This window comes from Grus americana, chromosome 12 (assembly GCF_028858705.1).
Source record: "Grus americana isolate bGruAme1 chromosome 12, bGruAme1.mat, whole genome shotgun sequence".
Taxonomy (NCBI): Eukaryota; Metazoa; Chordata; class Aves; order Gruiformes; family Gruidae; genus Grus; species Grus americana.
The window spans coordinates 659661-682169 of record NC_072863.1 but is presented as its reverse complement, the minus strand read 5'-3'; the positions used below and the strand labels follow the sequence as shown (position 1 = coordinate 682169).

Here is a 22509-nt window from a genome sequence, read left to right as displayed (position 1 = left end):
TGTGGCGGGACTCTGATTTATGCTTTTATTATTAAAGACAGGGGGTAGGGAGCAATGCTGTAACCCAAAATAGACTCAAGGAAAAATGGAGAACATACGGAACTAATAATTCCTTGTCGGGATTTAAAGAACGCCTGTGTTTTCCTGGAGGGATGTACACGATGCAGAGGCAGGTGTGAACCCGGCCGTGTGCCGAGCAGGGTCTGGGTGCGGGCAGTGTTTTTCCGCAGGGAGCCACGTGCCGGTGCTCAGGCAGCTCACGCCACTTCCCTTCTTTCACACAGTGGAGCTGAACGAGGTCGGCTTCAAATTCGTACGGAAGTGCATCAACGCGGTGGAAACGAAAGGTAAGGTGCCCGCCATGGCATCAGGAGGTGCCGCTGTCCTGGTGTTGCTTCCTGTGGCCTTGAATTATATCGTATTTTCTGCAGTATAGTGGTGTTAGTCAATGAAACGAGACTTTGACTTTTGACTGAAGAACGCGTGTCAGAGGAGTAGAAATCCTGCGCTGTTTGCAGTGTCGTTACACCAAATCCAGTTAGGATTGCATTTACACCTTTATGCTGCTTTCATTCATTGGTTTCTTGTCTTTGGCTCTGAGGAAACTCCTTGTGAAGCAGGAGGAGAGCAGTGCTGGAAGTCTGTCTGTGCTGGGGGGACAGGCAGGGGTTATCTGGGGTGCAGCGTTATTCAGGCCGGTGTCCATGGGCTTTGGGAGGAAGATAAATCACTCCGTGTGCTCACACTCACCGGTTGTGCTGGTGGCTGTGCTGGCCGTGGCGAAGCGGAGCTGGTGCCTGCAGCCCCCCCGCCCTGCCAGCAGCAGCCCCCCTGCCTGCAACCCCTCGCAGCCCCCCTGCCCTGCCCGCAGCCCCCCTGCCCGCAGCCCCCCTGCCCGCAGCCCCCCTGCCCTGCCAGCAGCAGCCCCCCCGCCCTGCCAGCAGCAGCCCCCCCGCCCTGCCACCCCTCGCAGCCCCCCTGCCCTGCCACCCCTCGCAGCCCCCCTGCCCTGCCCGCAGCAGCCCCCCTGCCCTGCCCGCAGCCCCCCTGCCCGCAGCCCCCCTGCCCGCAGCCCCTGGCAGCCCGCGGGCGGTCCCGGGGCAGAAGCTCTCCTGCGGCCCGGAGCGTGGTTCCACTAGATGGGGCTTGTGGACCTCGACCGGCTGGCAGAGCCTGGGCTAACGCTCTTTGCTTTCTCCCGCTCAGGGATTACAACGGAGGGCGTCTACCGCACTGTTGGCAGCAACATTCAGGTGCAGAAGTTGCTGAATGCCTTTTTTGGTAAGAATTAATTGTCCCGTGCAATTAGATTGTCCTGGTTTGGTATTGTTTAAGAGGGGCAGAGAGGAGTGGGTTTCACAGCACGGCTCTTGGTCCCTGTGGCCCCTCTGCTGCAAATCTGCCCCTTCTTTTGGGGCTTTTGTCTGCAACCCACTCTATTGCCTCTCCCTTCAACCCGCATTTATGTGTTTGTGCTGCAGCCTGCATTGTACGTTAAGTGAGCAGCAGCGAGATAAAGCGAGGCAGTGACCCTGCAGCAGCGGGGACAAGCCTTCTCCCATCATGTGCTAAAAATATTCAGGCATTTTGGAGTCACGTGCCGGGGACGTGTTCCTGCCGCAGGCCAGGGGTGCGGGACGTTGGCCAAGGAGAGATGAGCCCTCGCCCTCTCCTCTGCTGCCGGCATCGCCCGACAGTCGGGCAATGGCAAGAAGTGTTGGCCACCCGGCCATCGCTACTCCTTTTCCTTGATAGCAGCCTGTGTCCCCATTCTTTTTAGGCAGTGCAAATGAGAACCAGACCTGAATTAGCACTCGTTAATTAGCCCGTGGGATCCTAAGGGCCTCTGCATTCGGCAGCCCCTCCTGCAGCGCTGCTGCCGGGGAACTCGCCCGGCCGATGCTGTTCATGGGGAGGCCAATGTCCCACAGGTCCGGCACAGCCACCTCCTACACCAGCCCCCGCAGACGAGCTCGGGGGGCCCTTTTCCCCAGGGGGGTGTCGTGGAGGGCCGTACCGGGAAGGCAGCCTCCACAGGGAGACCATTACCCTGGCTTAAGGTTTTCACGCGGAAGGACTGGGATACCTCACTGTATGCAATGTATAGGTTAATAAGTCAATGTATGCGTTTCTGCTGTAAGCCTTTCTGTGCGCTGCCTCTTGTATTTCGTACCAGCATGTGAGCTGGTGGGCAGTCGTCATAGGAGAAATGGTCGCGCTCCCTGCAGCAGGCTGTGGGACTCAGCAGGTTGCTCCGTGATGGGACAGGCACTCCCGGGCTGGGACCTGGCCGAGGCCGTCGTGCCCCTGCCCTGGTACGTGTGGGCCCAGGCAGGCAGCGAGCCCCGGGGTCACCCGCGCACCCAAAGGCTGAGCCGTTCTCGCCGTCCCTGCCCGAGGGGCTGGGGCACAGGTAGAAAGTACGTTGACATTGATACCTGCGTGCCTCGGGCGCGCACCAGCTCCCTGCGCAGACATCTGATATTGATGTAGTATTCAAAGGCTATTACTATTGTTTTTTACTATTGTTGTTGTTTATTATGACAGCTGGTTTGTGCTGATGTATAGCTGTACCCAGTTCCCATGGGGCTATGGCTTCAGACAGCAATGTGGTTATGCTTGCCTGATGACTAATTACCTAGCCTAAGTTTTTATTGCTTCTCGATTCTCACCCTCCCTGTGAGTAGCTCTGTGGTTTTTCTCCTCTGAACCCCACCAATGAGTGGCTTTTCATTTTATTTATTGCCACCTCCCTGTGTACAAACTCACGATGGAAAGTCCAACAACAGAAATAACTGCTGCAGAAGGCTTTCATCCTGAACTTCAGTAAGGAGATAGATAGAATTTTTAAAATTTTATTTTTATTTTTCGTCTCTAGTCCTATTTCTTTTTTAAAATAAATCATGCAATTTATTTCCTTAGTCCAGCTGCCCCCCATCCTCCAACCATGTCCTTTACTTCCTCCTACCACGGAAATGATGCGGTTGTTTGGTGAGGGTAGGCAGGAGCAAAGTGTACCTCCACGCTGCTGTGCCACCTCCTCTGAGCTCCCTCCTCTCCGTGCAGTGAGAGGGAATGTTTCCAGAACAGCCTTTGGGGGAGTAGCTGCGAAGGAGGGATTGGAGCTGGACGCTTAGATTACTTTGGGTATCAGAAAGCTTGTCTTGGATCTGTTGAAATGTGTCATTTCTGCCAGTCTTGGGTGTGCTGGGAAAAAACAAGCTATAGACAATATGCCCCCACTAGCTTTTCACCAGTGCTTAAATGTTACCTTCTGCTTCTTCCTTTGTCCCTGATTAGCACTGCTCCACAGCCTTTCGAAAATACTGATGCTGGTGCTGTCGTTCTGCCTTTCCCAACCATGAGAGTCAGCAGCTTGCTTCATGTGCTGCTGCAGCTTGGTTTGTCTCGAGAGCATACCCTCCCCAAGAGCGTGCTACTTATTAACAACCTCAAAACAGACCTTACTTTAAAGCCATTTTGTTCTTCGTCCAGATCCAAAATGTCCAGGGGATGTGGATCTCCAAAGCGGCGACTGGGACATCAAGACGATTACCAGCTCGCTGAAGTTCTATCTCAGGTAGCATTGCAGGTCACGCCTGCACCGAGTGGGCAAAGGAGCTCGGGGCTGATCCAGGTGAAAAGCGGACTGCTCTCCCAGATGTTAACATCTGGCTGTTGGAAAGGACAAAGTGACAAAGGCTTTGGGAAGAGGAGTGGATTTTTTGGGGGAGGGAGAAATATGCCTGTTGTAGAAACCCCACATCCTCTGGGGAAAGCTGTTTAAATAATACTGGCTGGGGGGAGATGCCTCTGGGAGCAGGCGGTGCTGGGGGGCGAGCAGGTTTGCCCAGCGGTCCTTCGAGATCAGTCCAAGTGGGTCACGCTGCCCTGCCAGAGCTCACTTTTCTTTCTGGTTGTTGCAGGAACCTGTCTGAACCCGTCATGACATACAAGCTCCACAAAGAGTTGGTCCTGGCTGCCAGTAAGTCCCGCAGCTGCCCTGCCGATGGTCCCCAGCCAGAAGCACTTGGCAGGGATCTGCCAGCCCAGCACCGGGGTGTCTGGCCGCTTCCCGCTGTCAAAGGGAGTGACCCTTTTCCAAGTGCTTACCTGTGCAGGGGAGGTGGTGGCATTTCTTCCCTTCTTTCCTTTGCTATTGCAGCGCCCTTCCCTCTGACAGGGCGTCCTGCTCTCGGAGGGTCTGGAGAGCCAGGAGATGTCAACTAACCTGAAATTAGCACAAGTGTCCCAGAAGAATTGTTTGTCGATAGTATCTTTATTTTAAAACCTGTGAGGGAATGGGATGTGCTATTGCCACGCAGATAGATAGGTGCTCCCTTTAGGTCGTGAAATTTCTCCTGGGATGTTGAATCCAAAGTGTCTGCCAGTACATGAAAGACATTTTTCTGCTGCAGCTCTTGGGACTGAGCCGCAGGCAGCGCTAACGGGGATCAGCCAAGTAACATGGGCATACGGACAGGGCATCACCTGTGCTGAACCAGCCAGTCCTCGGCTGCTCTGTTGTTGTGACCGTTTCAAATAAACCATAATAATTTGAAGTGGCTGCATCCTGAGAGTGTGCTGAGAGTCAGCGTGCCCAGATGGAGACTAGAGGGGGCTGGTCATCTCCCTCGGTGTGAGAGGGCTGGCGTTTGGAAATTCATGGCACGCTTGGAAACACTTTGGATTAAAGCATCCCTCACACCCCCCTGCCTCCTTGAAGTCAAGGGAGGGTGGGTGACTGCTGCTCCTCGGTTTGGACCTCTGGAGAATTAATAATACATGTTCTTTCTTGGAAAGGAAAGTTTTCTACCACCTACTGATCGTGCACAAGCCCAAGATTTATTAGTTTCAGAACTGGTTAAACCAATGATGACTGGGTATGTGCAAAACCATAATGCCTTCCCTACCCTCCCTCAGAAACTTGCACCATTAAGCTTCCCAGCTACCAAGATCCCACACTATTCTTTTCACACCAAGTATTTTATTGTTTCTTGATTATTTATGCTTCTAAGGGTGACCCCTTTGGGTCAGGGACTCACTTTTTTTCCGGCAGGACATTTTACCGCGTTGTTCAGCGTTACAGCTATCTGGACTGATAAGATACCCAGCGGAGAGGCCGTGTGCTCCCCGGTGTGCTGGTGTGTGGGGCGAGGGTGCGACGGGGAGCACCCGGCCGTGCCCAGCCTGTTTCCCCGGCCGTGCTCAGAGGCAGAGTGTGACCCTGAGCTCCCTTTCAAGCTTCATTTCTCCCTCTTTCCACTTCATTTTGTTTCTCACAATGATTACCCTGTTGCTATGTAATCTCACTTTCCTTCTGCTTCCCATCGCCAGGTTTGGCTAGCCAGCCCTACGTTGCAGAAGGAACAGCTCCCACAGATTTTCTTTGGCTTTATTTTTCTCTTAGGTATTTACTTTGAAATGGTGGTGAGCACAAACTTTGCTTTGTGTTACTTTTTTCCAGAATCTGAGAACCTGGATTACAGGCTGGGAGCCATTCACGCTCTGGTCTATAAACTACCTGACAAGAACAGAGAGATGCTAGAGCTCCTCATACAACACCTCGTCAAGTAAGCAGGCATTTTTCTCTAAAGCCAAAGTAAGGGGAATAATGGAATCAGGAGAACAAGCCTGGTTTTTGTGGCAGGTTTGCAAAGTTGTGTCCACCACGGTCTCCTAGGAATTTACAACTGCACAAATGGTATGATTATCCTTGCTACCCATTGCTACCCATATCTTTCTAATTGCCACTTTCATCCCCTTTCTGACAAGCACCAAGCGGGAAATAATTTTAAAATGAAAATACATTCTGGCAGCAGAGCTATAAAGTGTCCCCTCTCACTCCAGTTAACAAGACCATTAGATCTGCGGTTTGGGAGCAGCTGTAGGACCTGTGCCTATGGGCTGAACGTGAAGCATGCTTCGGTTTTATCTCCAGCTCCATGGATTCAATGTCCCGAGCCCTTAGGGCAGCGTGAAGGCTCGAGCGTGTCAGTCTCTGCTCTCACACGGGTGTGTTGGATGCTCGGTGGCACCGAGCAGCTTCCACCTGCTTCTGCCAGCGAGCCACTGAAAGAGTCTGTAACAGCACTGCGTTGGGAAAGGGGTGTTGTCCTGCCTCCCTGTCCCACCGACTGCGAAGGCTGGGGTGGAAGCTCTGCCCCCTCCACCCCAGGGAGGAGCAGGGTGCAGCAGGGAGAGGGGCTTGTGATGGGCCACGCTGAAGCTCAAAAGCAAGGGAGCAATCTGTGTGCGGGTCAGGAAGGACCGGGGCTTGCAGAAGCAATGGCTTTTGTGTGACAGGGCTTGCTTTGCACCTTCGGAGAAGTTGTGTTCAAAGCCGGGCAGTTTCCAAGAGAAGCAGGGCTGACCTGGGATGGTCGCGCCCTGAGACTCGAAGGCGAGTGCTTGGCCCTCGGTGCCATGGCCCCTCTTTGGGCGAGGAGGGCTGCTCGGATCCTGCATGTCTGCGTGGTTTTAGAAACCCTTCTGCATAAGTGGCGGGGCTGAGTGTCTGATGTGCTGTCCGATGAAGCTAACGCTGTACTTGGTGGGCACTGTGTTTATTTCTTAAAGTGTTTATGCCTAAATTCTGTTCCCTCTCCCCTTTGTGGTGACAGAAGCATCTTTAACACCTGAGCTGCAGGGCAAACCCAGAATTCATGGCATGTCAGCATCAGCGTCGCTCCCCTCCGGTCCCCTTTGGGATCAGGCAGCGCCCACCGAGCCAGCCGGTTCTGCAGGCAGCGCCCGGTGCTGCGCCGCACCTCACACGTTCCTCCAAAGCTGAACAGAGGGCTGCTGAGCAGAGCCAGCTCTGTTCTGGGGAAACGGTGGTTCTTTCAGAAAGAAGATGATGTGTAGAGATTTATTGAAAGCCTCCAGAGTGTGCTCCCTACGTTCAGTCCTCCTCCTTCAGAGAGAGGAAAAATTAAAGCCAAATGTCAGGATATTCCAGTTTAAATGATTCCTTTTGTGTATGTGTTGCACAGATGATTCTTGATTGCAGAGTTAAAAGAGGAGCTAGGAGTGGGTTAGGGATCAAATAAAAATGCTGTCAGCGTGTTGCTGACAAACAGTTATCCTAGGCAAACGTGCATGCCATAGCTAGGGACGTGTTTTATCTCTGGTAAGGTTGGGAAACAAATTCTGCTGAAACAAAATGAAGAAAATTGAATGATTGATTCTTACTGTATCCTTTTTTTATTGTTTGGAATCAGATCTGTTTGAAAAAAACCAAACCAAACGTATTCCTTCTTTCCCTCCTCTCCGCAGCATATGTGAGCACAGCCGAGAGAATCTGATGTCACCGTCTAACATGGGGGTGATATTTGGACCTACCCTCATGCGGGCACAGGAGGACACCGTGGCGGCGATGATGAACATCAAGTTCCAAAACATAGTGGTTGAGATCCTCATCGAGCACTTTGGGAAGGTACGACTGGCAGCCCCGGAGCGCAGCTCCTGCCTGCTCCATCATGTTCGTGCAGACTGTTGCTGTGGCAACGATGTCGAGCTCTGGCTCCTTTTCCTGGAGTCTCTGTAGGGGCTGGGAGGGTTTTTATGTAAGATGCTGTTCTGAAATGCTTCAGAAGGAAACAAAAAGTGTAGCAGGTATGTTCTTCACTGGTGCCTTTAGCTGAAGGAAATCCTGAGTCTAGGCATTTTTGCTTTTCTTTTTAAATAAGAGGAACCTTTAGTGAAAAAGCCCTATTCTGTGCCTGGACATTACAGGATTTTACGCTTTGCTGAAGGCTGGAGCTAGACCAGAGCATAACTGGTTTCAAGGGGCACAGTCCAAGATGAGACACTATACAACTGTTAACAGAGGGGGAAAAAACCCAAAGCAGACAAGTGTTGAAAGGGTGATGAAAATAGTTGAGCTGCGCATACGACCTGTTCAGATCCAGGGCGCTGCACCCTGGCGAGGGCTGCACCAGCATTCGCCTTCGTGGGGTCTTTGCTGAACGTTGTGCTCTGAGAGCGTTGCCTAAATGCACGGCCTGGCTCAGTCTGCTCGGGTGGGTGCTGAAGATTCACGTGTAGACAACAGCTTTTTGTCGTGTGGTGGTTTGTCTCCTGATGGAAAGCAGAATATTCCACTGTCTTCTGAATTAGCGCTTTCTCCTCGTGATATCTGATATAACGGCTTAGGGTTTTCAGGGTGGCTGGAGGATGGTAGAGCTGTATGTTAATATTTAAAAAGTCGAGCAGCGTTTGCATTCAGATCAGCGAACCAGGGACCAGAGTGCTTTCCTCATAACAGCACTAGGTTCGAAGGAGTGAGTTTGGTCCTTCGCCTCTTCATAATATTTTCATTACAGAGTGACCAAACAATCTCTTACGTCTCAGAGGTAGGGAAAGTCTGAGGCCATCCTTTGGAGGATGTAGTTTGCTGTGAGGAGGATGGAGCAGCGCTCCCAGCAGACAGGGCAGCACACGTGCAGGGGTGAAGCTCCCTTTTCGGGAAAGGAAGAGGAGGCCGAAGCTGAGAGAGCAAGGTTTTTGCAAAAGTGGATGTGGAGTCGGAGCAACCAAACGGGGACCAGATGGATCGCGTGGGAGTCGGTCGTGGTACCGAGGATTGGAACCAGAGAAACGGGATGAAAGCTCAGAGAGACTTTTGAGTGTCTACACAAGGAGCTCATGAAAATCACCAGCCAGTTTCTTCGTAGGTCTCTGCAAATGCTTTAAATAAGTTCCCACAGCAAAACAGGGAATCGTTTGTGTGCTGGAGTCCTTGCACCACCAGAGCTGAGCCTCTGTCCTCCCCTCTTGCAGAGCCTGCGGTGCAGGCTGAGTCAACACACCATTTACACTGCCACCTCTAAGAGCTGGAATCAGATCTTTAATTAAACCAGACTTCTCTTTGCTTGCTTTTAATTTCTTCAGCGATAAGGTTAAGTTAGTAACATTTATTAGATTGAGCTTGTCAGTTCAGCGTCAGTGCTGAAAGTGTCTTCAGCTCACACATGAGCAAACACTCTAAATGAGTCTGGAGGAAGAGAGGGATATGGTTTATATAGTGCAATTTGAAGACTCCGAGGACAAAGTAACTATTCATGAAGTCTTTGTGGGTAATTACTGTTTCCACAGCTTATATTTCAGTGCCGTGGCTAAATTAAAGAAGTTGATCACTCTGGAAAAACCTTCTTCACTGTACAAACCTTCTAAATACGAGGGTCTGTCAATATCTTCATACCTTCAGGTTGTTTAACTTGGATTTTCATTTAGAAGGCAGAAGCAAAGCAGGGGCTGCACCCACATCTTGAAAAGAGTAGTTTGTGGTGGGTTTTAGCGTGCGTTTCAGACGTTGAAAAGCATCTCGTGAAAACAGCATCCTGCGGTACCTGTATAAGCATCCATGAGGAATGTAACACTTTTTTTTTCTTTAAAAAACAATATTGGACACTCGTCAATATATAGGAATGAGGTTGGTGTTTCAAAAAAATTGCTGCAGGTAAACCTTTGCCATTTTAATAATATGTGAGCTGCTGCTTTTAAATCATGGGCTGTTAATGTCACAGCAAATTCCTCTGAATCCAGGCAGGGGGAACGCCTGGTTCTCCTTGTGTTCTGGAGAGGAGAAGACGTCCTGCCCCTGCAAAGGGCAGAGCCCCTGTTGGCATGAAGCATCAGCAGCCACGGCGCATCACCGAACAGCGAAAGAAAAGCAGCTGAAATGACCAGATCGGGGTTTGGAGCTCGCCTGGGTCGTTGTTCCCCCTCTCTCCGTGCAGAGTAGGGCAGACTAAGTCAGGAGCAAAGCCTGAGTACCAGCGCACGGTATTTATGCCGAGCCTGCCGAGTGAAAGCCCGGGCAGAGTTAGGCTGGGTGCGGTTCAGGTCCAACCGCAGCCCTGCGCTGGCCAGGCAAGGGAGGCGTGGGGAGCCGGGGTGCTGGTGCCCCCCTCGCCGTGGTGCACGCCACGCGGTCTTGGGGTGACGAAGGTTAATGTGCAGATGTGCTTTTCTCTCTCATCCCCCATCTCGATTTCCCAGAACTGCTTTTTGGCTGGGAGAAAAAAGAACATGCTTTTGGTTTAAATAGCAAAACTGGCATACTTAATCAAATCAGAATGGTAATTTCTTCATTTAAAAATTTTTCTGGTAGACGCAATAAAATTGTTCTTCCATAACAAAGTGTGCATCACGGGAGCGGTGACCCTGCTCATCGGTTGGGTCTGGCGTGAGCTCTCCTCCCCTGGCCTGGAGCCGTCTCCTGCCGATGGCCAGGAAGGGACCAGCTCCACGTCCTCCCGGGACGGGCAGCGCAGCCTTGGGTTTCGGCAGCCCGTGCCACCCCGGCCATAGTAACTCACTCTTTAAGGCCTGATATAAAATCAATTAATGTCTGTGGGAGAAACACTAGAGCAGTTGGGTTTGGTCCTTAATGTGGTGTTTCAGATCTTCAAGAGACTGCCCGGAGGCTTAATTCTTATTCAGCTCTTAAAAAAAGCACTGACATAAATGAGAACCTCTAAATTAAACCCAACCAAATAGGTGCCATATGTCCAGTGAGAAAAGGAGGTAAAACTCCTTAGCAGCATTGTTTTTATGCCAGTATTTCATCCAAGATAATTTCATAGTGCCACACACTTCATTGTAAGCCAAGAGCTGAAGGTTTTTTAGTGTTAAATCTGAAACAATACAGTGGTTTGTTCCGGTGATTTTGTAGATTGTATCACCTCGCTGGTGTGGAAAACTTGGTGTTTCTCAGAAACTGTCAGCATCAAAGCTTCCTTCATATGCTCCAGGATAGTTTGCTTCTATACATTTTGTCTGGATTTGTGATTTTGCTGCATTAATTAGTTTAGCCCTGCAACTGCTGCAGCGGGTGTGCGAGGTGCAGGGCGGGCGGTCCGTAGGAAAGCCCATGGCAGGACGCGTCTGTAGAGCATCAGCCCTGCTCCAGCCCCTCTCTAGCCCCGGCAGCCGGGGCTTTCCCGGGTGCTGCCGACCCTTGGGAGCGGCTGGTGCGCAGCCCTGTCCCTCTCCGGGGAGCCTGGAGCTGCCGGGGTCGGAGCTGGGGTCCGGGCTGGAGCAGACGGCGGCGAGGGCCCTGCCAGGCTCTGGTGGGCTGCGGCTGGCGGGGTGCTTTGGAGCAGCCCTGGCTTTTCCAGCCCTCCCAGGTCAGCCGGAGGGCGCTCGGGCCGCAGACGGCAGCCGTGCGTGCTGGAGAGCAGAGGGGAGCAGGGCAGCCCTTGGCAAAGGCAGCTCGGGGCCGCTTGCCGGGCAGGAGATGGGTCTTTGCTCCTGGCGTGGCTCAACCGCCAAACTCCTTCCCAGAGCCAGGGAGCTGACGGCTCGGAGCGCGGCTGTGGCACGCTGTCCTCGGAGGGCTGCCCGACACGCCTGGCCGGGGGGTCCCGGACCATCCACCTCTGTGCTGGGCGGGCTGGTGGACCTCCGGCCGGAGGTGAGGCAGCAGCTCCTTCGTGTGGGGCTGGGTCAGCTAAACGTGTCTGCCTTTACAGATCTACTCCGGCCCCCCGGAAGACACCGCTGCACCCCCAGTGCCTCCTCCCAGAGTGGCTGCCCGGCGGCACAAACCCATCACCATTTCCAAACGTCCTCTGAGGGAAAGACCCGTCTTCTTCGGTGCTTCTCTGGAGGAAAGTGGAGGTCAGTCCAGCTCCTCACTGATGCCTTACCTGCCTCTCATCCCTCCTCTTTCTTTTAACGCCTGTCCTGGAGCAATGCAGATAGCGATAGCAGGACTGCGCTTCCCGGGCCGTGAACACGGCAGACAGTGAGGTCTGTTGTTCAGTGAGAAAGGAAGGCAAAAAACCACTCACACATAGGCTGTATCATCTCGCAGCTCAAACTCCACAGGGTTTGGGGTTTTTTCTGTTACTTGCAGCGTTCTCCGCTAGCTAAACTAAGACTGGTTCTTGCATATGAGAAGCCCAGTGGAGAGGTTTTGCAGCTTCAGAGGCAAAAACGCGAAGTGATGGAAATACAGCTGTGGAGCAGAGTTGGTGGGATGGGAGCGAGTGTGCCCGGGCTGGGGGTGCTGTGTGCTGCTCGAGCCTTGTTCGGCCAGAGCACGCCGGTCCCGAGAGAGTCTGCAGGGCCGGCTCTGCCGCTGGCGATTTTACATCCAGAGCAAGAACACCGCAGTGCTTTTTCAGGACCCAGTGATAGCATTTTCTAGACCAAGCACAACTCTGCTGTTAAATTCATTTGATTGTAAGGAAGTGGTAAGGCCCTTATTATCATGTTGAAGGGCACATCAATTTAAAATCAACTTTTTCTCTGCACCCGATTTGCTCTAATTGTCATTGCAAGCTGTGCCCTAGATCAGATCATCACCAAAGCGATGAAAAGTCTTTGTTTCAATTTTCAGAGCTTTAATGATGTTTTAGGCTTAATACTATAAGTGTACTTTTTGGCACGGGCAAAACATGATTGATTCAAATTGCTCTTTAGAATCACGGGACTGCTCATGTAGTTAGAGATGGCCTTGCATTTAAATGTTTCTCCGAAGCGGGAGCAGAAGCCTTAGCGTTTGACTGCACCAAGGCAGCAGGGTGCAATCCATTTCATAGCGCTGCTGCTGCTGCTGCATCCCGTGCGCAGGTCTCTAGCACAGCAAGGGGGGGGGACACATGATTTTTGGAGAGGCATAAATGCATGGTACAAAACTTCTCATGAGCAAGAGTACTGGAAATTTAAAAGGCGGCCATAAGTATATTCTGTTGTATTCAGTGGGGTTTTTATTCCTCAGCATTTGCATGAGCCGCTCGCTATTTGCATTTTGCTCGGTGAGGAACCGTCGCTGCCAAAGCAGCCGTCCCCTCCAGGCTCCCCGCCACGAGCACGCTTGTCCCTTGGTTCCGCAGGAGCTGTGCGGCTTTGGGGGGGGAGAGCTCCATGCTGCTGCGGGGCAGACCGCGACGCCTCTGTGCTGTTTCCTAACTGGGCGCTGTCTGTCCCCTTGGCTCCACAGCGGACCGGCACGGCCAGACCCCCAACGGCAGCGGCAGCGTCGGCGCAGAGGCCCCCAAGCCGCTGCACCGGAGCCGCCTGCCCGCACCCTGGCCGGGGGGAGACGATCCGGGGCGTCCCCCCGCCGAGGGCCGGCCCGACCCACGCGCCGAGGCGGAGGCGGGGAAGCTGGTGGCCAGGCTGCAGGACGGAGGAGCGAAGCCGGCCAGCAAGGCTGCCAACGGCGTGGTGGCCAGCCCTGCCCTGAGGACCTCCACACTCCAGGCCAGGAGACCGGCTCCCCGGCCGGGCATCTACGGCAGAGAGGGTGAGCGTGCGCCCGGGGCCATGGCTCGCGCGGGGTCCCAGCCGAAGCCAGGCAGAAGGAGCGCCGCTCTCCCAAGGACGGCTGGAGGTGCCCCAGCCATCCCTCCCCGCCGCGCATCGTGCGCTGCGGTGGCGGCTTCTGGCCTCGAGTCCTGTGACGCCGCTTGGCGAGAGCGGCTGGGAGGCAGAATAGCTTGAGATGTGGGCACGGGCCTGCAGCCCCAGGGTTTGCTCCAGCCTTGGCCTCCTGAGCTGCCCCCTGTTATTTCAGACAGTGCTGCTTACCGGGGCTGCGGCTGCCGCGGGGTTTGGCCCAGCCTGCGGACCCGGTGCCGGTGCCGCCGCTCGTCTGCTGAGCCAGGCAGGTGCCTCCAGCGTCGGGTGAAGCTGCCTTTCGAGCGATAGCTGAGCCTCTGCTTGTGCTGAGCTCAGCCTAGTGCAGTGGGGTCATCAAATCCAGGCTTGAGTAGTGATGTAAAGGTCATTAAACCCATAGCAATTTGTGCCCAGTCCAGCCAGGCACGAGCACTCTGGATTGTCAGCGCTGAGACGAGGAAATGGCAAAAGTCACTGTCACGTTTTAATTTCTGATGGTTTTATCTGTCAGGCCCCCTGTGACGCAGCTTCTGGCTTAGCGAGGCTTTACTGGGAACGTTTATTTCAACAGCGTGTCTGTTAGTGTTAAATAGAAATAATGAATATTATTTGTATCCTAATAAGCTTTATACAGAAATTTATTACAGGTAGAAATAATTAGTTTGGAGCCAGATCTGGGCTGGCGTTGCCCCTTTGGGTGGAGGAAGGCAGGTGGGAGTCTGTGTATCTGCGCATCTGCAGGTGTTCTCCCCGCAATGCCAGGGAGCCGTTGGCAGGACAGCACGAGCTGCTGTAACAGCAGGCATTTGGTGCTGAGTTTTATAAAATACTCAAGGCGATGGTCATAATGAAAGAGGCATTGCTTCCTGCAATTTGCCAGCTTTTCCTGTGCGCTTTCCAGTGCTTTTCAGATGCTTTCATATCCTGACAGCCTCGCAGTCCTGTATTTAAAAAATAAAAACCAGGCTGCATTCCTGACAAATGACTCCCATGCGCAACAGAGAGAAAGAAGGAAGGTCCGACTGGGCAGCACAAACATCAAATTCATCTGACTGACAGTGCTGGCTTAATTTAAATTTGTCGCATGAATGGAAGGTGGAAATCTGCTTTTGGAAGAATAAGATAGCTTTTAAAGTTGGCTTTTACAGCAACACTTAGTGCTTCCAAGTTTGATGGGTTTGCATTATCACACGTAGCGTGCTGACGGCGTGTCCTGGAGCCACAGCGTAATAAAACTGCCTGCGCTGATCCTTGAACGTATATGCAGAAGAACACTGAATTAGGAATAAAGTTATATTACATCTGTGTTGATACTTGCAAATCAGTGCTAGAATGCTGTATTGAACTTTAATGTGCACGGTTTGGGGATAATTTTGAAAAACTGGAAAAAACAAGAGGAAGTATAGGCTGAAGGATTAGAAAACAGGCCTTTTACTGAGAAATTCAAGTTACACAGCTCGCCAAGGAGAAAATGTAGGATCAGGATTTACAAATGCAGGTGTGGAAGAGAGTTGGTTAAGGACCGGTGTTTGTGCTAGCACGTCAGGATATAATAAGGTTCAGTAACGAAGGGGATGACAAAGGCTTGGTTAAGTAGTTGCAGCAATCAATTATCTTACCAAATAGAAGAATCTCTTTGTCTTATTTCTAATCAGAAACAGGACTCCAGCAGTGGAAATCAGCAGGGCAGGAGCCCAGCCCTTAGGTGGTTTAGAGCCAGAGGGGATCTCAAGGGTTGCTCCCCTGCGGAAATGTGCCCCGGAGGTCTGGGTGCTGGAGGGAAGGTGCGGGGTCACCCGGGGCGTCAGGGCTGGAGCGAGCACGGCCTTCAAGGGTTAAGTGAACAACGAGGTGGGCTGGATCTCGGGGAAGAAAAGCGGCTGAGGCAGGAACTCCTGCAAGCAGAGCAGAAAGCCGGGGGAAAGGACAGGTAGTGCCACAGTCCCAGATAAAACCTCGGAGGAGCAGCAGCCCCGGACCGCAGGGATCACCAATTTGTGTTATTCCTCTCGCTTTTGAAGAGCGGCACTCCACAGGTTTTGTTTAAGAAAACTTGTTCCCACGCAATAGCATCTTTGCGATCAGCAATTATATTGAGTTTGTCATCGCCGGGTCCAGCATCAGCCCCTTTCTCGTGCCAGGAAGGCTGTGCCGGGCAGGCAGAACGGGAACTGCCTTTTCCTCCGACTCTTCCCCTGAATTCTGGCTATTGGCCACTGTCAGAGAGAGGATGCTGGGGCGGACGGACAGAACTAAGCCCACTAACTTGTTTAATGCCTCTTCAGAAACATCTAGCCCTCTGCCAAAGCTTCGTACTCAGTGTTTGTAATCTTCAACCTTGCAGGCGAGTACGACGGTGTCCCTAAGCCACGATCCCATGGCGATAAGCCCGTGATAACGCGTCCCCCCGTGAGACCTCCGGACCCACCGTGCAGGACTCCCGTCCCTCCGAGGCTGGAGCAGAGGCCGGATCTGATAGCAGGAACAGCAGAAGAGATGCCTTCGTCTGTGTAAGTCAGCAGCCCTCGGTGGGTGCTCGGTACCCGGGGTGGCTGCCGGCACCCGGGGGGGTCTGCGGGACGTGTGGGGGGCCGAGGTCAGCCCAGGCGGCAGGAGTAGGAGCTGGTGTCACCTACCAGGAATTTTGGAAGAGGAGAAACACCACGTTGGTTTCCAGTGCCGCTGGCGTACAGTGGCTGGAGCCCGTGGATGTCCCCTTTGACACCGGTGCAAGCGCAGGTTTGAACATCATGTCGGAAGAGCTGCGCAGAGGGCACGGCCGGGGAGGGGAGCAAGGCCATGGCACAGGCAAACGCGCAGGAAAAACAAAGCTCTGAACCTTCTCAAGTACAGCCCTGGGGCTGAGCTCTGTCACATCACCTTCTCTGCTATTCCTCATGCCAGTGAAGCCGGAGAGCCCTTCCCTGCCTGGCTCTGAGCAAGCCTCTCAAATGAGATGCTTCCCGGGAAGGACAAGATCCAACTTGGATCTCTCTTAAGGAAATTGGTTGGAGTTCAGCTTCATCATCAGATTTCTTTCAGATTTTAAAGAGACAGAAACCCCGCTGGCTTCAATGGGAATTAAAAAAGGAAAAAAGGGTGACTAAACGCGCGGGGGCCTCAGCCCAGCAGCCAGGACAGGTTTGGTGCGGAGGCTGTAACCTGGGCACTGCCGCAGAGCTCGCTGCTCCATGCATCCAGCAAAGACACGTGTTTCCCTCCCCTGCCATCCCAGCAGGGCAGCGCCCCGACTCTGCGCTAACACCCCGCACCGCAGCCGGGGGTGTGCAGGGCCCCCCCGGGGCCTCGTCCTGCCCGTAGTGACACGAGGTGCAGAACCATTTGCCCTGAAGTGAAGTGCCTCCGTACCGGGGAGGCTGCGCAGCCCGGAATGCCAATCTCCGGCAGCGGTGCCGGGGGAATCTCCCGCGTGGGAGCAGCCCCCGAGTTCGCTCTGCGCCGGCCCTGCTCTCTGCGGAGAGCCCCCGCTGAAGCCGCGCTTTAAAACTGCAGGAGAGGCCATAAAAAGTGATGGACGTGGGTTTATAAAGCAGCATATAGGACTAGAAGCAAGAGCGTGGCAATAAGCAGTCTAGCCAGAAGCGATCAAGGGCTGCCTGGCCAGGGGAGAGCAGCTGGCAGCACGGGCAGCGCGGCTGCCGCCTCGGCAGAAAAGGCATCGTTCAAAGGTGATCGTCTTCGATGTCTGCTAATGCCGCTGCTCTTTTCCCTGGCACAGATGAGATCTAATTAGCAAATTGCCTTATCGGATAACTGGGGTGACCTCTCTTGTTCTCTTTGCAGGGTGGCCTCTAGGACAAAGTTCTTTGAGACAGCTTCCCGAAGAACAAGCAAGTAAGGCTGGCAGCGAGGGGTTGGCACGTAAACGAAGGCAGCTCTGCTGCACGGGGTGCTCCCTCTGAAGCAGAGCGAGTCCCCTCGGGAAGCTCCAGCCCCTGCCTTTCTTGCCTCGTACTCGTGGGCAGAAGATGGGTCTCAGCTAAAATGCTGGAACTAAACAAAGAGCGTGAAGTGTAAAATGTGAATCCAGATACAGACTTGATAAGTTAAATGTAAATCTGCTAAGTGATAGACTTATCTATGGATTTCTTTTATCATGTGTATGGATCTAAGTCAGCGCAGTGCCCGTTGTGCTTACTTCTCAGCTGTTGCAAAGAGCAGAGATAAGATCACGGGAGAGATGAGGAGGGCTGGTTAGATCACAGCAGCTGATCAGAGATGCGAGGCCAGGGAGTAGATGGTCCTACACACAATGTGTGTGCAGGCGTAGCTCCACGCAGAGAGGTACGGTGCGATGGAGCGATAGCTCGGGCATCGAAGCCTTCGGGCGGGCTGGGATGGCAGGGCTTCGAATTGCAGGCATCGTGGTTTGTGGCAGCAGATTGCATTTGCAATAATATCTGCTCAAATAAGCTTCCGCTTCCCGCTTTTAAAGATCACCAGCCTCTGCCAAAAGCGCAAGCTGGTTTGCGTGTAAGTCTGATAAATGTTATCTGTTAGTGTTGACAGTGAGTTCACTTGTTATACTGAAAAATATATCCCTGACCTGACTGTTACTCAGCCCTCTATTTAGCTTTGGGGATCTGAGTTTGAGCTCGCTTAGTGCGTTAATTTTTTTTTCCTGTATTCTTCTTTTTCCTTACGTACAGTTCTTCATCACCACAAGGCAGGATCCCAGGTGATGACAGCTGAGGCTAAAGGTACGTGCTTATTACAGTAAATCAAATAATAAACCAAAAGCACGCATGTAACACAAATTCAGCATTTGTGGGTTGGTTGGGAGTCCAGTGGAGGCAATGGGAATCTCGAAAGGAAGGTCAGGAGAAAAGTCCTTCCTGTAGGAGACCCTTGCAGAGGAAGGATAACGACTGGAGGAGGTCCAGGTTCTTCGTTGGGGGTGGTGTGGCAGGGTGGAGTGAATCAGCTTGCTCTGCCCTTCCTGAGCCTCCTCGCTGCAGCGCCCAGGGTAAACGCGAGCGCTGTGCGGCGCCGGGATCTGGGCTTGCTCTGGTTGTGGTTTTGCCATCGCCGATGGATTTACACTGCCGCACAGAGCATGTGTGTTTTCTTCTTCCAGACTTTGTAACCACCGCAGCCCGGCTAGGCCCAGGAGATTTTCTGTGCTTGTGAAACGGAGGTGTCACAGCTAAGACTTTTCAGTTCCAGTGCCCCTGGAGAGCAGCTATCTTACCGGACGATAATTTCAGAGCGTGCTGTCGTAAGCGGCTCAAGAAATTAGAAGAGAGGGAGAAAACGATGGAGAGAAGACCCTACCCGGACGTTTGTGTTGAACTGTTCCCAGTCCTTCCGCCGCTCCTCTCTGCAGGCTGAGGGATGCTCGTGCGTGTCCTTGCAGGTGACCAGCAGCACTTGCAGGGCAGAGCCATCCGGCCGACGGGCTGTGGAAGGGACAGCGGAGGACGGGAGTGGCCATTTTCCTGCTCATTTTTTGGGAAATGCACCTTGGCAAGGGTGATCTCGGGCAGACGTTGGAGTTGAAACGCAAGGGGCTGATTCCCCGTGCCTGGATGCCAGGGTAGAGCGACTGGAGTTTGGGTTGGACCCCTTGCCACGAGAAGCTCCTTCCTTTATGTTCTGTTTTCCTCGCTCAATAAGCTATAGTGTGTTTGTCAGTGTGTAGGAGAGCAGTGTATGTTACTGGAAACGCCGCTGGTGCTAAGGCAGGGCAGGAATTGGCTCTGCGGGAACAATCTTCGTCTCCTCCCTGGCATCAGCGTGCTCCTGTCCTGGGAGACCGTGCCGGCAGACAGGGCTGTGCCAGGGGCTTTGCCTGAGTGGGACCACATCCCCTGCCTGCGGGTTGGCTTTCCAGGCAGTGCCGGTCGGGTCAGCAGCCCCCGAGAGCGCAGCTGGGAGGAGGTGGCAGCAGGCAGTCTTCCTCCTCCTCCTCTTCCTCCTCCCACGTGAGCTGCTCTCCCACCAGATCTGCTTCCCACAGGCCCACCGAGAAGTCTCTGTCCCTGGGGTTGTTCTGGTGAGCCAGGACAGAGGTGGTGAGGAGCTGAAACTCACTGAATATGGGTCAAAGCCCACCATTTTTCTAAGAGGAACCCAGTTTCTTGTTCGCTTGTTAATTCATTTCCAATCCAGGAGACGTCCAGTCTCTTTTCCTCGGCAGCAGCCGTGCAGATGATGCCCTTTGCTCTGGAAGGGTTTCTCCTGGCCAGCACCACCCCCGTTAACAGTAGAGGCTTATTTGTGTTTCCAGCTGACACCAGGGCTCGGTTCCTGGGCTGTAGCGTTTACCTGTAAATAGGCACTGAGCAGCTTCCCTGCTCCCTCCCACCAGCCCAAAGGCAGCTTCCCTGTTTTGAATGATTTTTCCTTGGGTGCTGGGAGCCTTCCCAAACCAGGGGCCAAACACCCCCGTTAGCTGCTTCCCGGGTGCTCCATCCTCTCGAGCGCGCTTTGTGTCCTGCCTGGCGCAGGTTTTGCGGGCGGGATGCTGCCGCGGTCCTTCCCGAGCTGTCTGCTGACGCTTGCGTTGTGTGCGCCCGTCTGCTTTATTGCTGAATGTAATTCTGGCCTTCACTGGACACACGCGTGTCGTGTCAATGGTGCTTCCGCTCCCTCGGGCTGCTGCGGTGCCCAGCCGCTCGCTCCTGTACTCCTGCTTTGAACAGTGGCACGTAAAAGTGGCTTTAAAAAACCAGAGAGTGATATCGACACCTAGACTGTACTTCACACACCGGCATCTCAGGGCTTTTCAAAGCGACGGTGAGCCCTTTCTGCCGCACCCTCTGGCGAGCAGCCGGGAGGTGCGAGCAGCGCCGAAACAGAGCAAGTTGCGTTTTTCTGATCAGGTACCTAAGAGAGCAGGTAAAGCTGTGAGCCGGCGGGTCTGAAGGAGGGGGAGAGGTGCTCTGACCAGCCCAGAATGGCTCTGGCTGCCGGTGGAGCCGCCTGCCTGCAGCCCCCGGCCAGCCCCGGGCTCCTGCCGTGTCACCCCGGGGTGGCTGTCCCAGAGGCGTCGGGCCGGTGGCTCCTCCAGCGGTTCCCAAAACACCTTCCCCTTTGGTTTTAAGTCTGACATTGTGAACAACGGAGGGCAGCGGCTTATTAGAAATGTATTTCATTGTGTCCTTTTAAAGTCCTCCGTCACCTGTGTGTCAGTGCTGGCTCTTCCTCCTCCGCGCACGCAGCCGAAGGCTGGGGACCGGCGGTGCAGCAGCAGCAGGGTGTGCGGTTGTGCTGGTGGAGGGCTGTGGGGCACAAGCCCTGCCGCGGTGCCACAGGCACCACACGGCCGGGACTGCGGGACTCGCCCCGTGCAGCGCGGCAGGGCCCCCGTTCATCAGCCCCCGGAGCCGGTTTGTCATGTAAAAGCGTAGATTACTTTGAGTGTTTATAAAGTTTCCATGAAGTCAAAAAAGGAAGAGTCCACGTGTGCTTTTTTCCTTCTTTAAACAACGTCCCAAAGTTGCACTCGCTGCGGCCGTCCTGCTGCATCCCACTGCCCGGGTCTACGGGCGGTACAGGACCCGTCCCAGCACCCCGGGGATGCAGCCGACCTCCCTGCGCCTGGCCAGTGCACGCGAGTGTGCGTCGGGGCAGTGGGTTTGCACAGGGGTGGGTTGTTCTGCCTGCTACAGAGAGACACGGTCGATAGTATGTGGGTTTTAAATGTTTTCTCATTTCTAACTTCAGCTCATTGATTCTTGTTCAGCTGCCTCTATCAGCATAAGCACCTTTCTACTTATTTATGATTACTGCAGCCACTACACCGACTTCTTTCCGTCCGTCTGGCATCTTTTTCCTCTCCTCGTGTCTGTTTTTCCCATCCCTCTCAACTCTGACGTTGTGATGTCGTGCGCTAGCGTTTGGTTTTCAGGTGCCTTGCTTTTATCTAACAAAAAGACCTCTCACAGGAGAAAAGAGCTTTTTCTCTTAAATGGGAGTCTTGCAACCTGCTTTTGAGCCTGCGTTTATGGCGAAGTGCCTGCCCGAGGTGACCACGCAGGAGCTGGCGGCGGCGTGGGAGGTGTCAGGGGAGGAGGGTGCTGCTGGGGGAAGCGTGGGGCGGGCGAGCCCCCCTCTGCCCCACGCTTCAGCAGCCTGCACGCCGGCCTGCCCTCCCTGAGGGGGAGATGGAGCCTCTTTCCATGAGATTTCCTAACCACACTGCTCGCTGCTTTGTTGAGAGATTTATTTTTATTTTTCTTAACCAAATAGCACGTGGATGGAAAAGGCTGCAGCAGCTCAGGAACCGCTCCGGCAGCTTGAGATGGATGAATTCAGCTCTGGTGTCTCTGAGGGTCCTCAGCTGAACAACGGGGACCGTTCTCACCCGCACGCTTTTTAGGCTGCTAATTGCTGCATTCTTTGCAGTATCCTTGCTGCAATTATTTTGGACCGCCCCAGCCCTAGTTCAAGGGTGCTGAGCTTTGCAGCATGAGCTCCAGGTTTGCGGGGCTCAGAGCAGGTCTGTGCCTTGCCCCTTGCACCGTCCCCACCGAGCACGGTCCTGCCTTCCCGTCCCTGTTCAGTGTGGCAGCGGGGGGGGGGGCCCAAGACCCCCTTTACAGCGGCCGGAGCGGTCATGCAGCGCTCCACGGCTCCGCTGAGGGGCAGCTGGACTGGGGTGCCCCCAGCACCCCCAAACCACCGCGTCTCACTTCCAGCCTCAGCACTCGCGGGTGCCCGTTGAGCCTCTGCACAAGGAGCAGGAATGGGAAAGGAGTCCCCAGAGCCCCGTCCCCACGGCAGGATTTACTGCACCGCTGTGCGTTTTGACAGTCTTGGCCTTTCTTCTCTTACCAAAGAGGAAAATCTCCCTCCTGGCAGGGAGCACGAGTGAAATGCTGATTTCTTCATAGCTGTGCTCTGCCCTTAGCAGTGGCTGAGCGCTGGCTGACTCGCACAGTTGACGCGTGAGGCTCATGGCACGTAACATGCAATGCTTCCTTTACTCCCTTTTTGTTTTTCCCCATCTGTTCAGCTGGAAAAACTAATCCTAGTAACATAAGCTGGCAAGAGCCCACGGTCCAAACCAAATTACTACAGCGCACGACAGGACAGGGAGCCTGGCAGAGAACTCTTCCTCAGCTCCTCCAGCCTGATGCTGCAGCGCGAGCGCCTGCAGGGCTCAGACAGCAAAACCGCTCCCTGCTC

At 53.8% G+C, this 22509-nt stretch overlaps 1 protein-coding gene across 2 annotated transcripts in view; it reads left to right on the top strand.

Annotated features, from left to right (window-relative positions):
- OPHN1 (oligophrenin 1) overlaps positions 1 to 20776 on the top strand; it is a 65871-nt gene extending 45095 nt beyond the window's left edge. For both annotated transcript variants that reach the window (XM_054839742.1, XM_054839743.1), the window contains 12 exons: positions 285 to 347; positions 1207 to 1281; positions 3496 to 3580; positions 3927 to 3985; positions 5468 to 5573; positions 7279 to 7438; positions 11481 to 11628; positions 12956 to 13261; positions 15701 to 15866; positions 17161 to 17211; positions 18027 to 18077; positions 18455 to 20776. In XM_054839742.1, coding sequence (XP_054695717.1) covers positions 285 to 347; positions 1207 to 1281; positions 3496 to 3580; positions 3927 to 3985; positions 5468 to 5573; positions 7279 to 7438; positions 11481 to 11628; positions 12956 to 13261; positions 15701 to 15866; positions 17161 to 17211; positions 18027 to 18069 — 1262 coding nt within the window. In that variant the 3' untranslated portion in view covers positions 18070 to 18077; positions 18455 to 20776. The remainder of the gene's footprint in view (positions 1 to 284; positions 348 to 1206; positions 1282 to 3495; positions 3581 to 3926; positions 3986 to 5467; positions 5574 to 7278; positions 7439 to 11480; positions 11629 to 12955; positions 13262 to 15700; positions 15867 to 17160; positions 17212 to 18026; positions 18078 to 18454) is intronic.
- The last annotated feature ends 1733 nt before the right edge of the window (positions 20777 to 22509 follow it).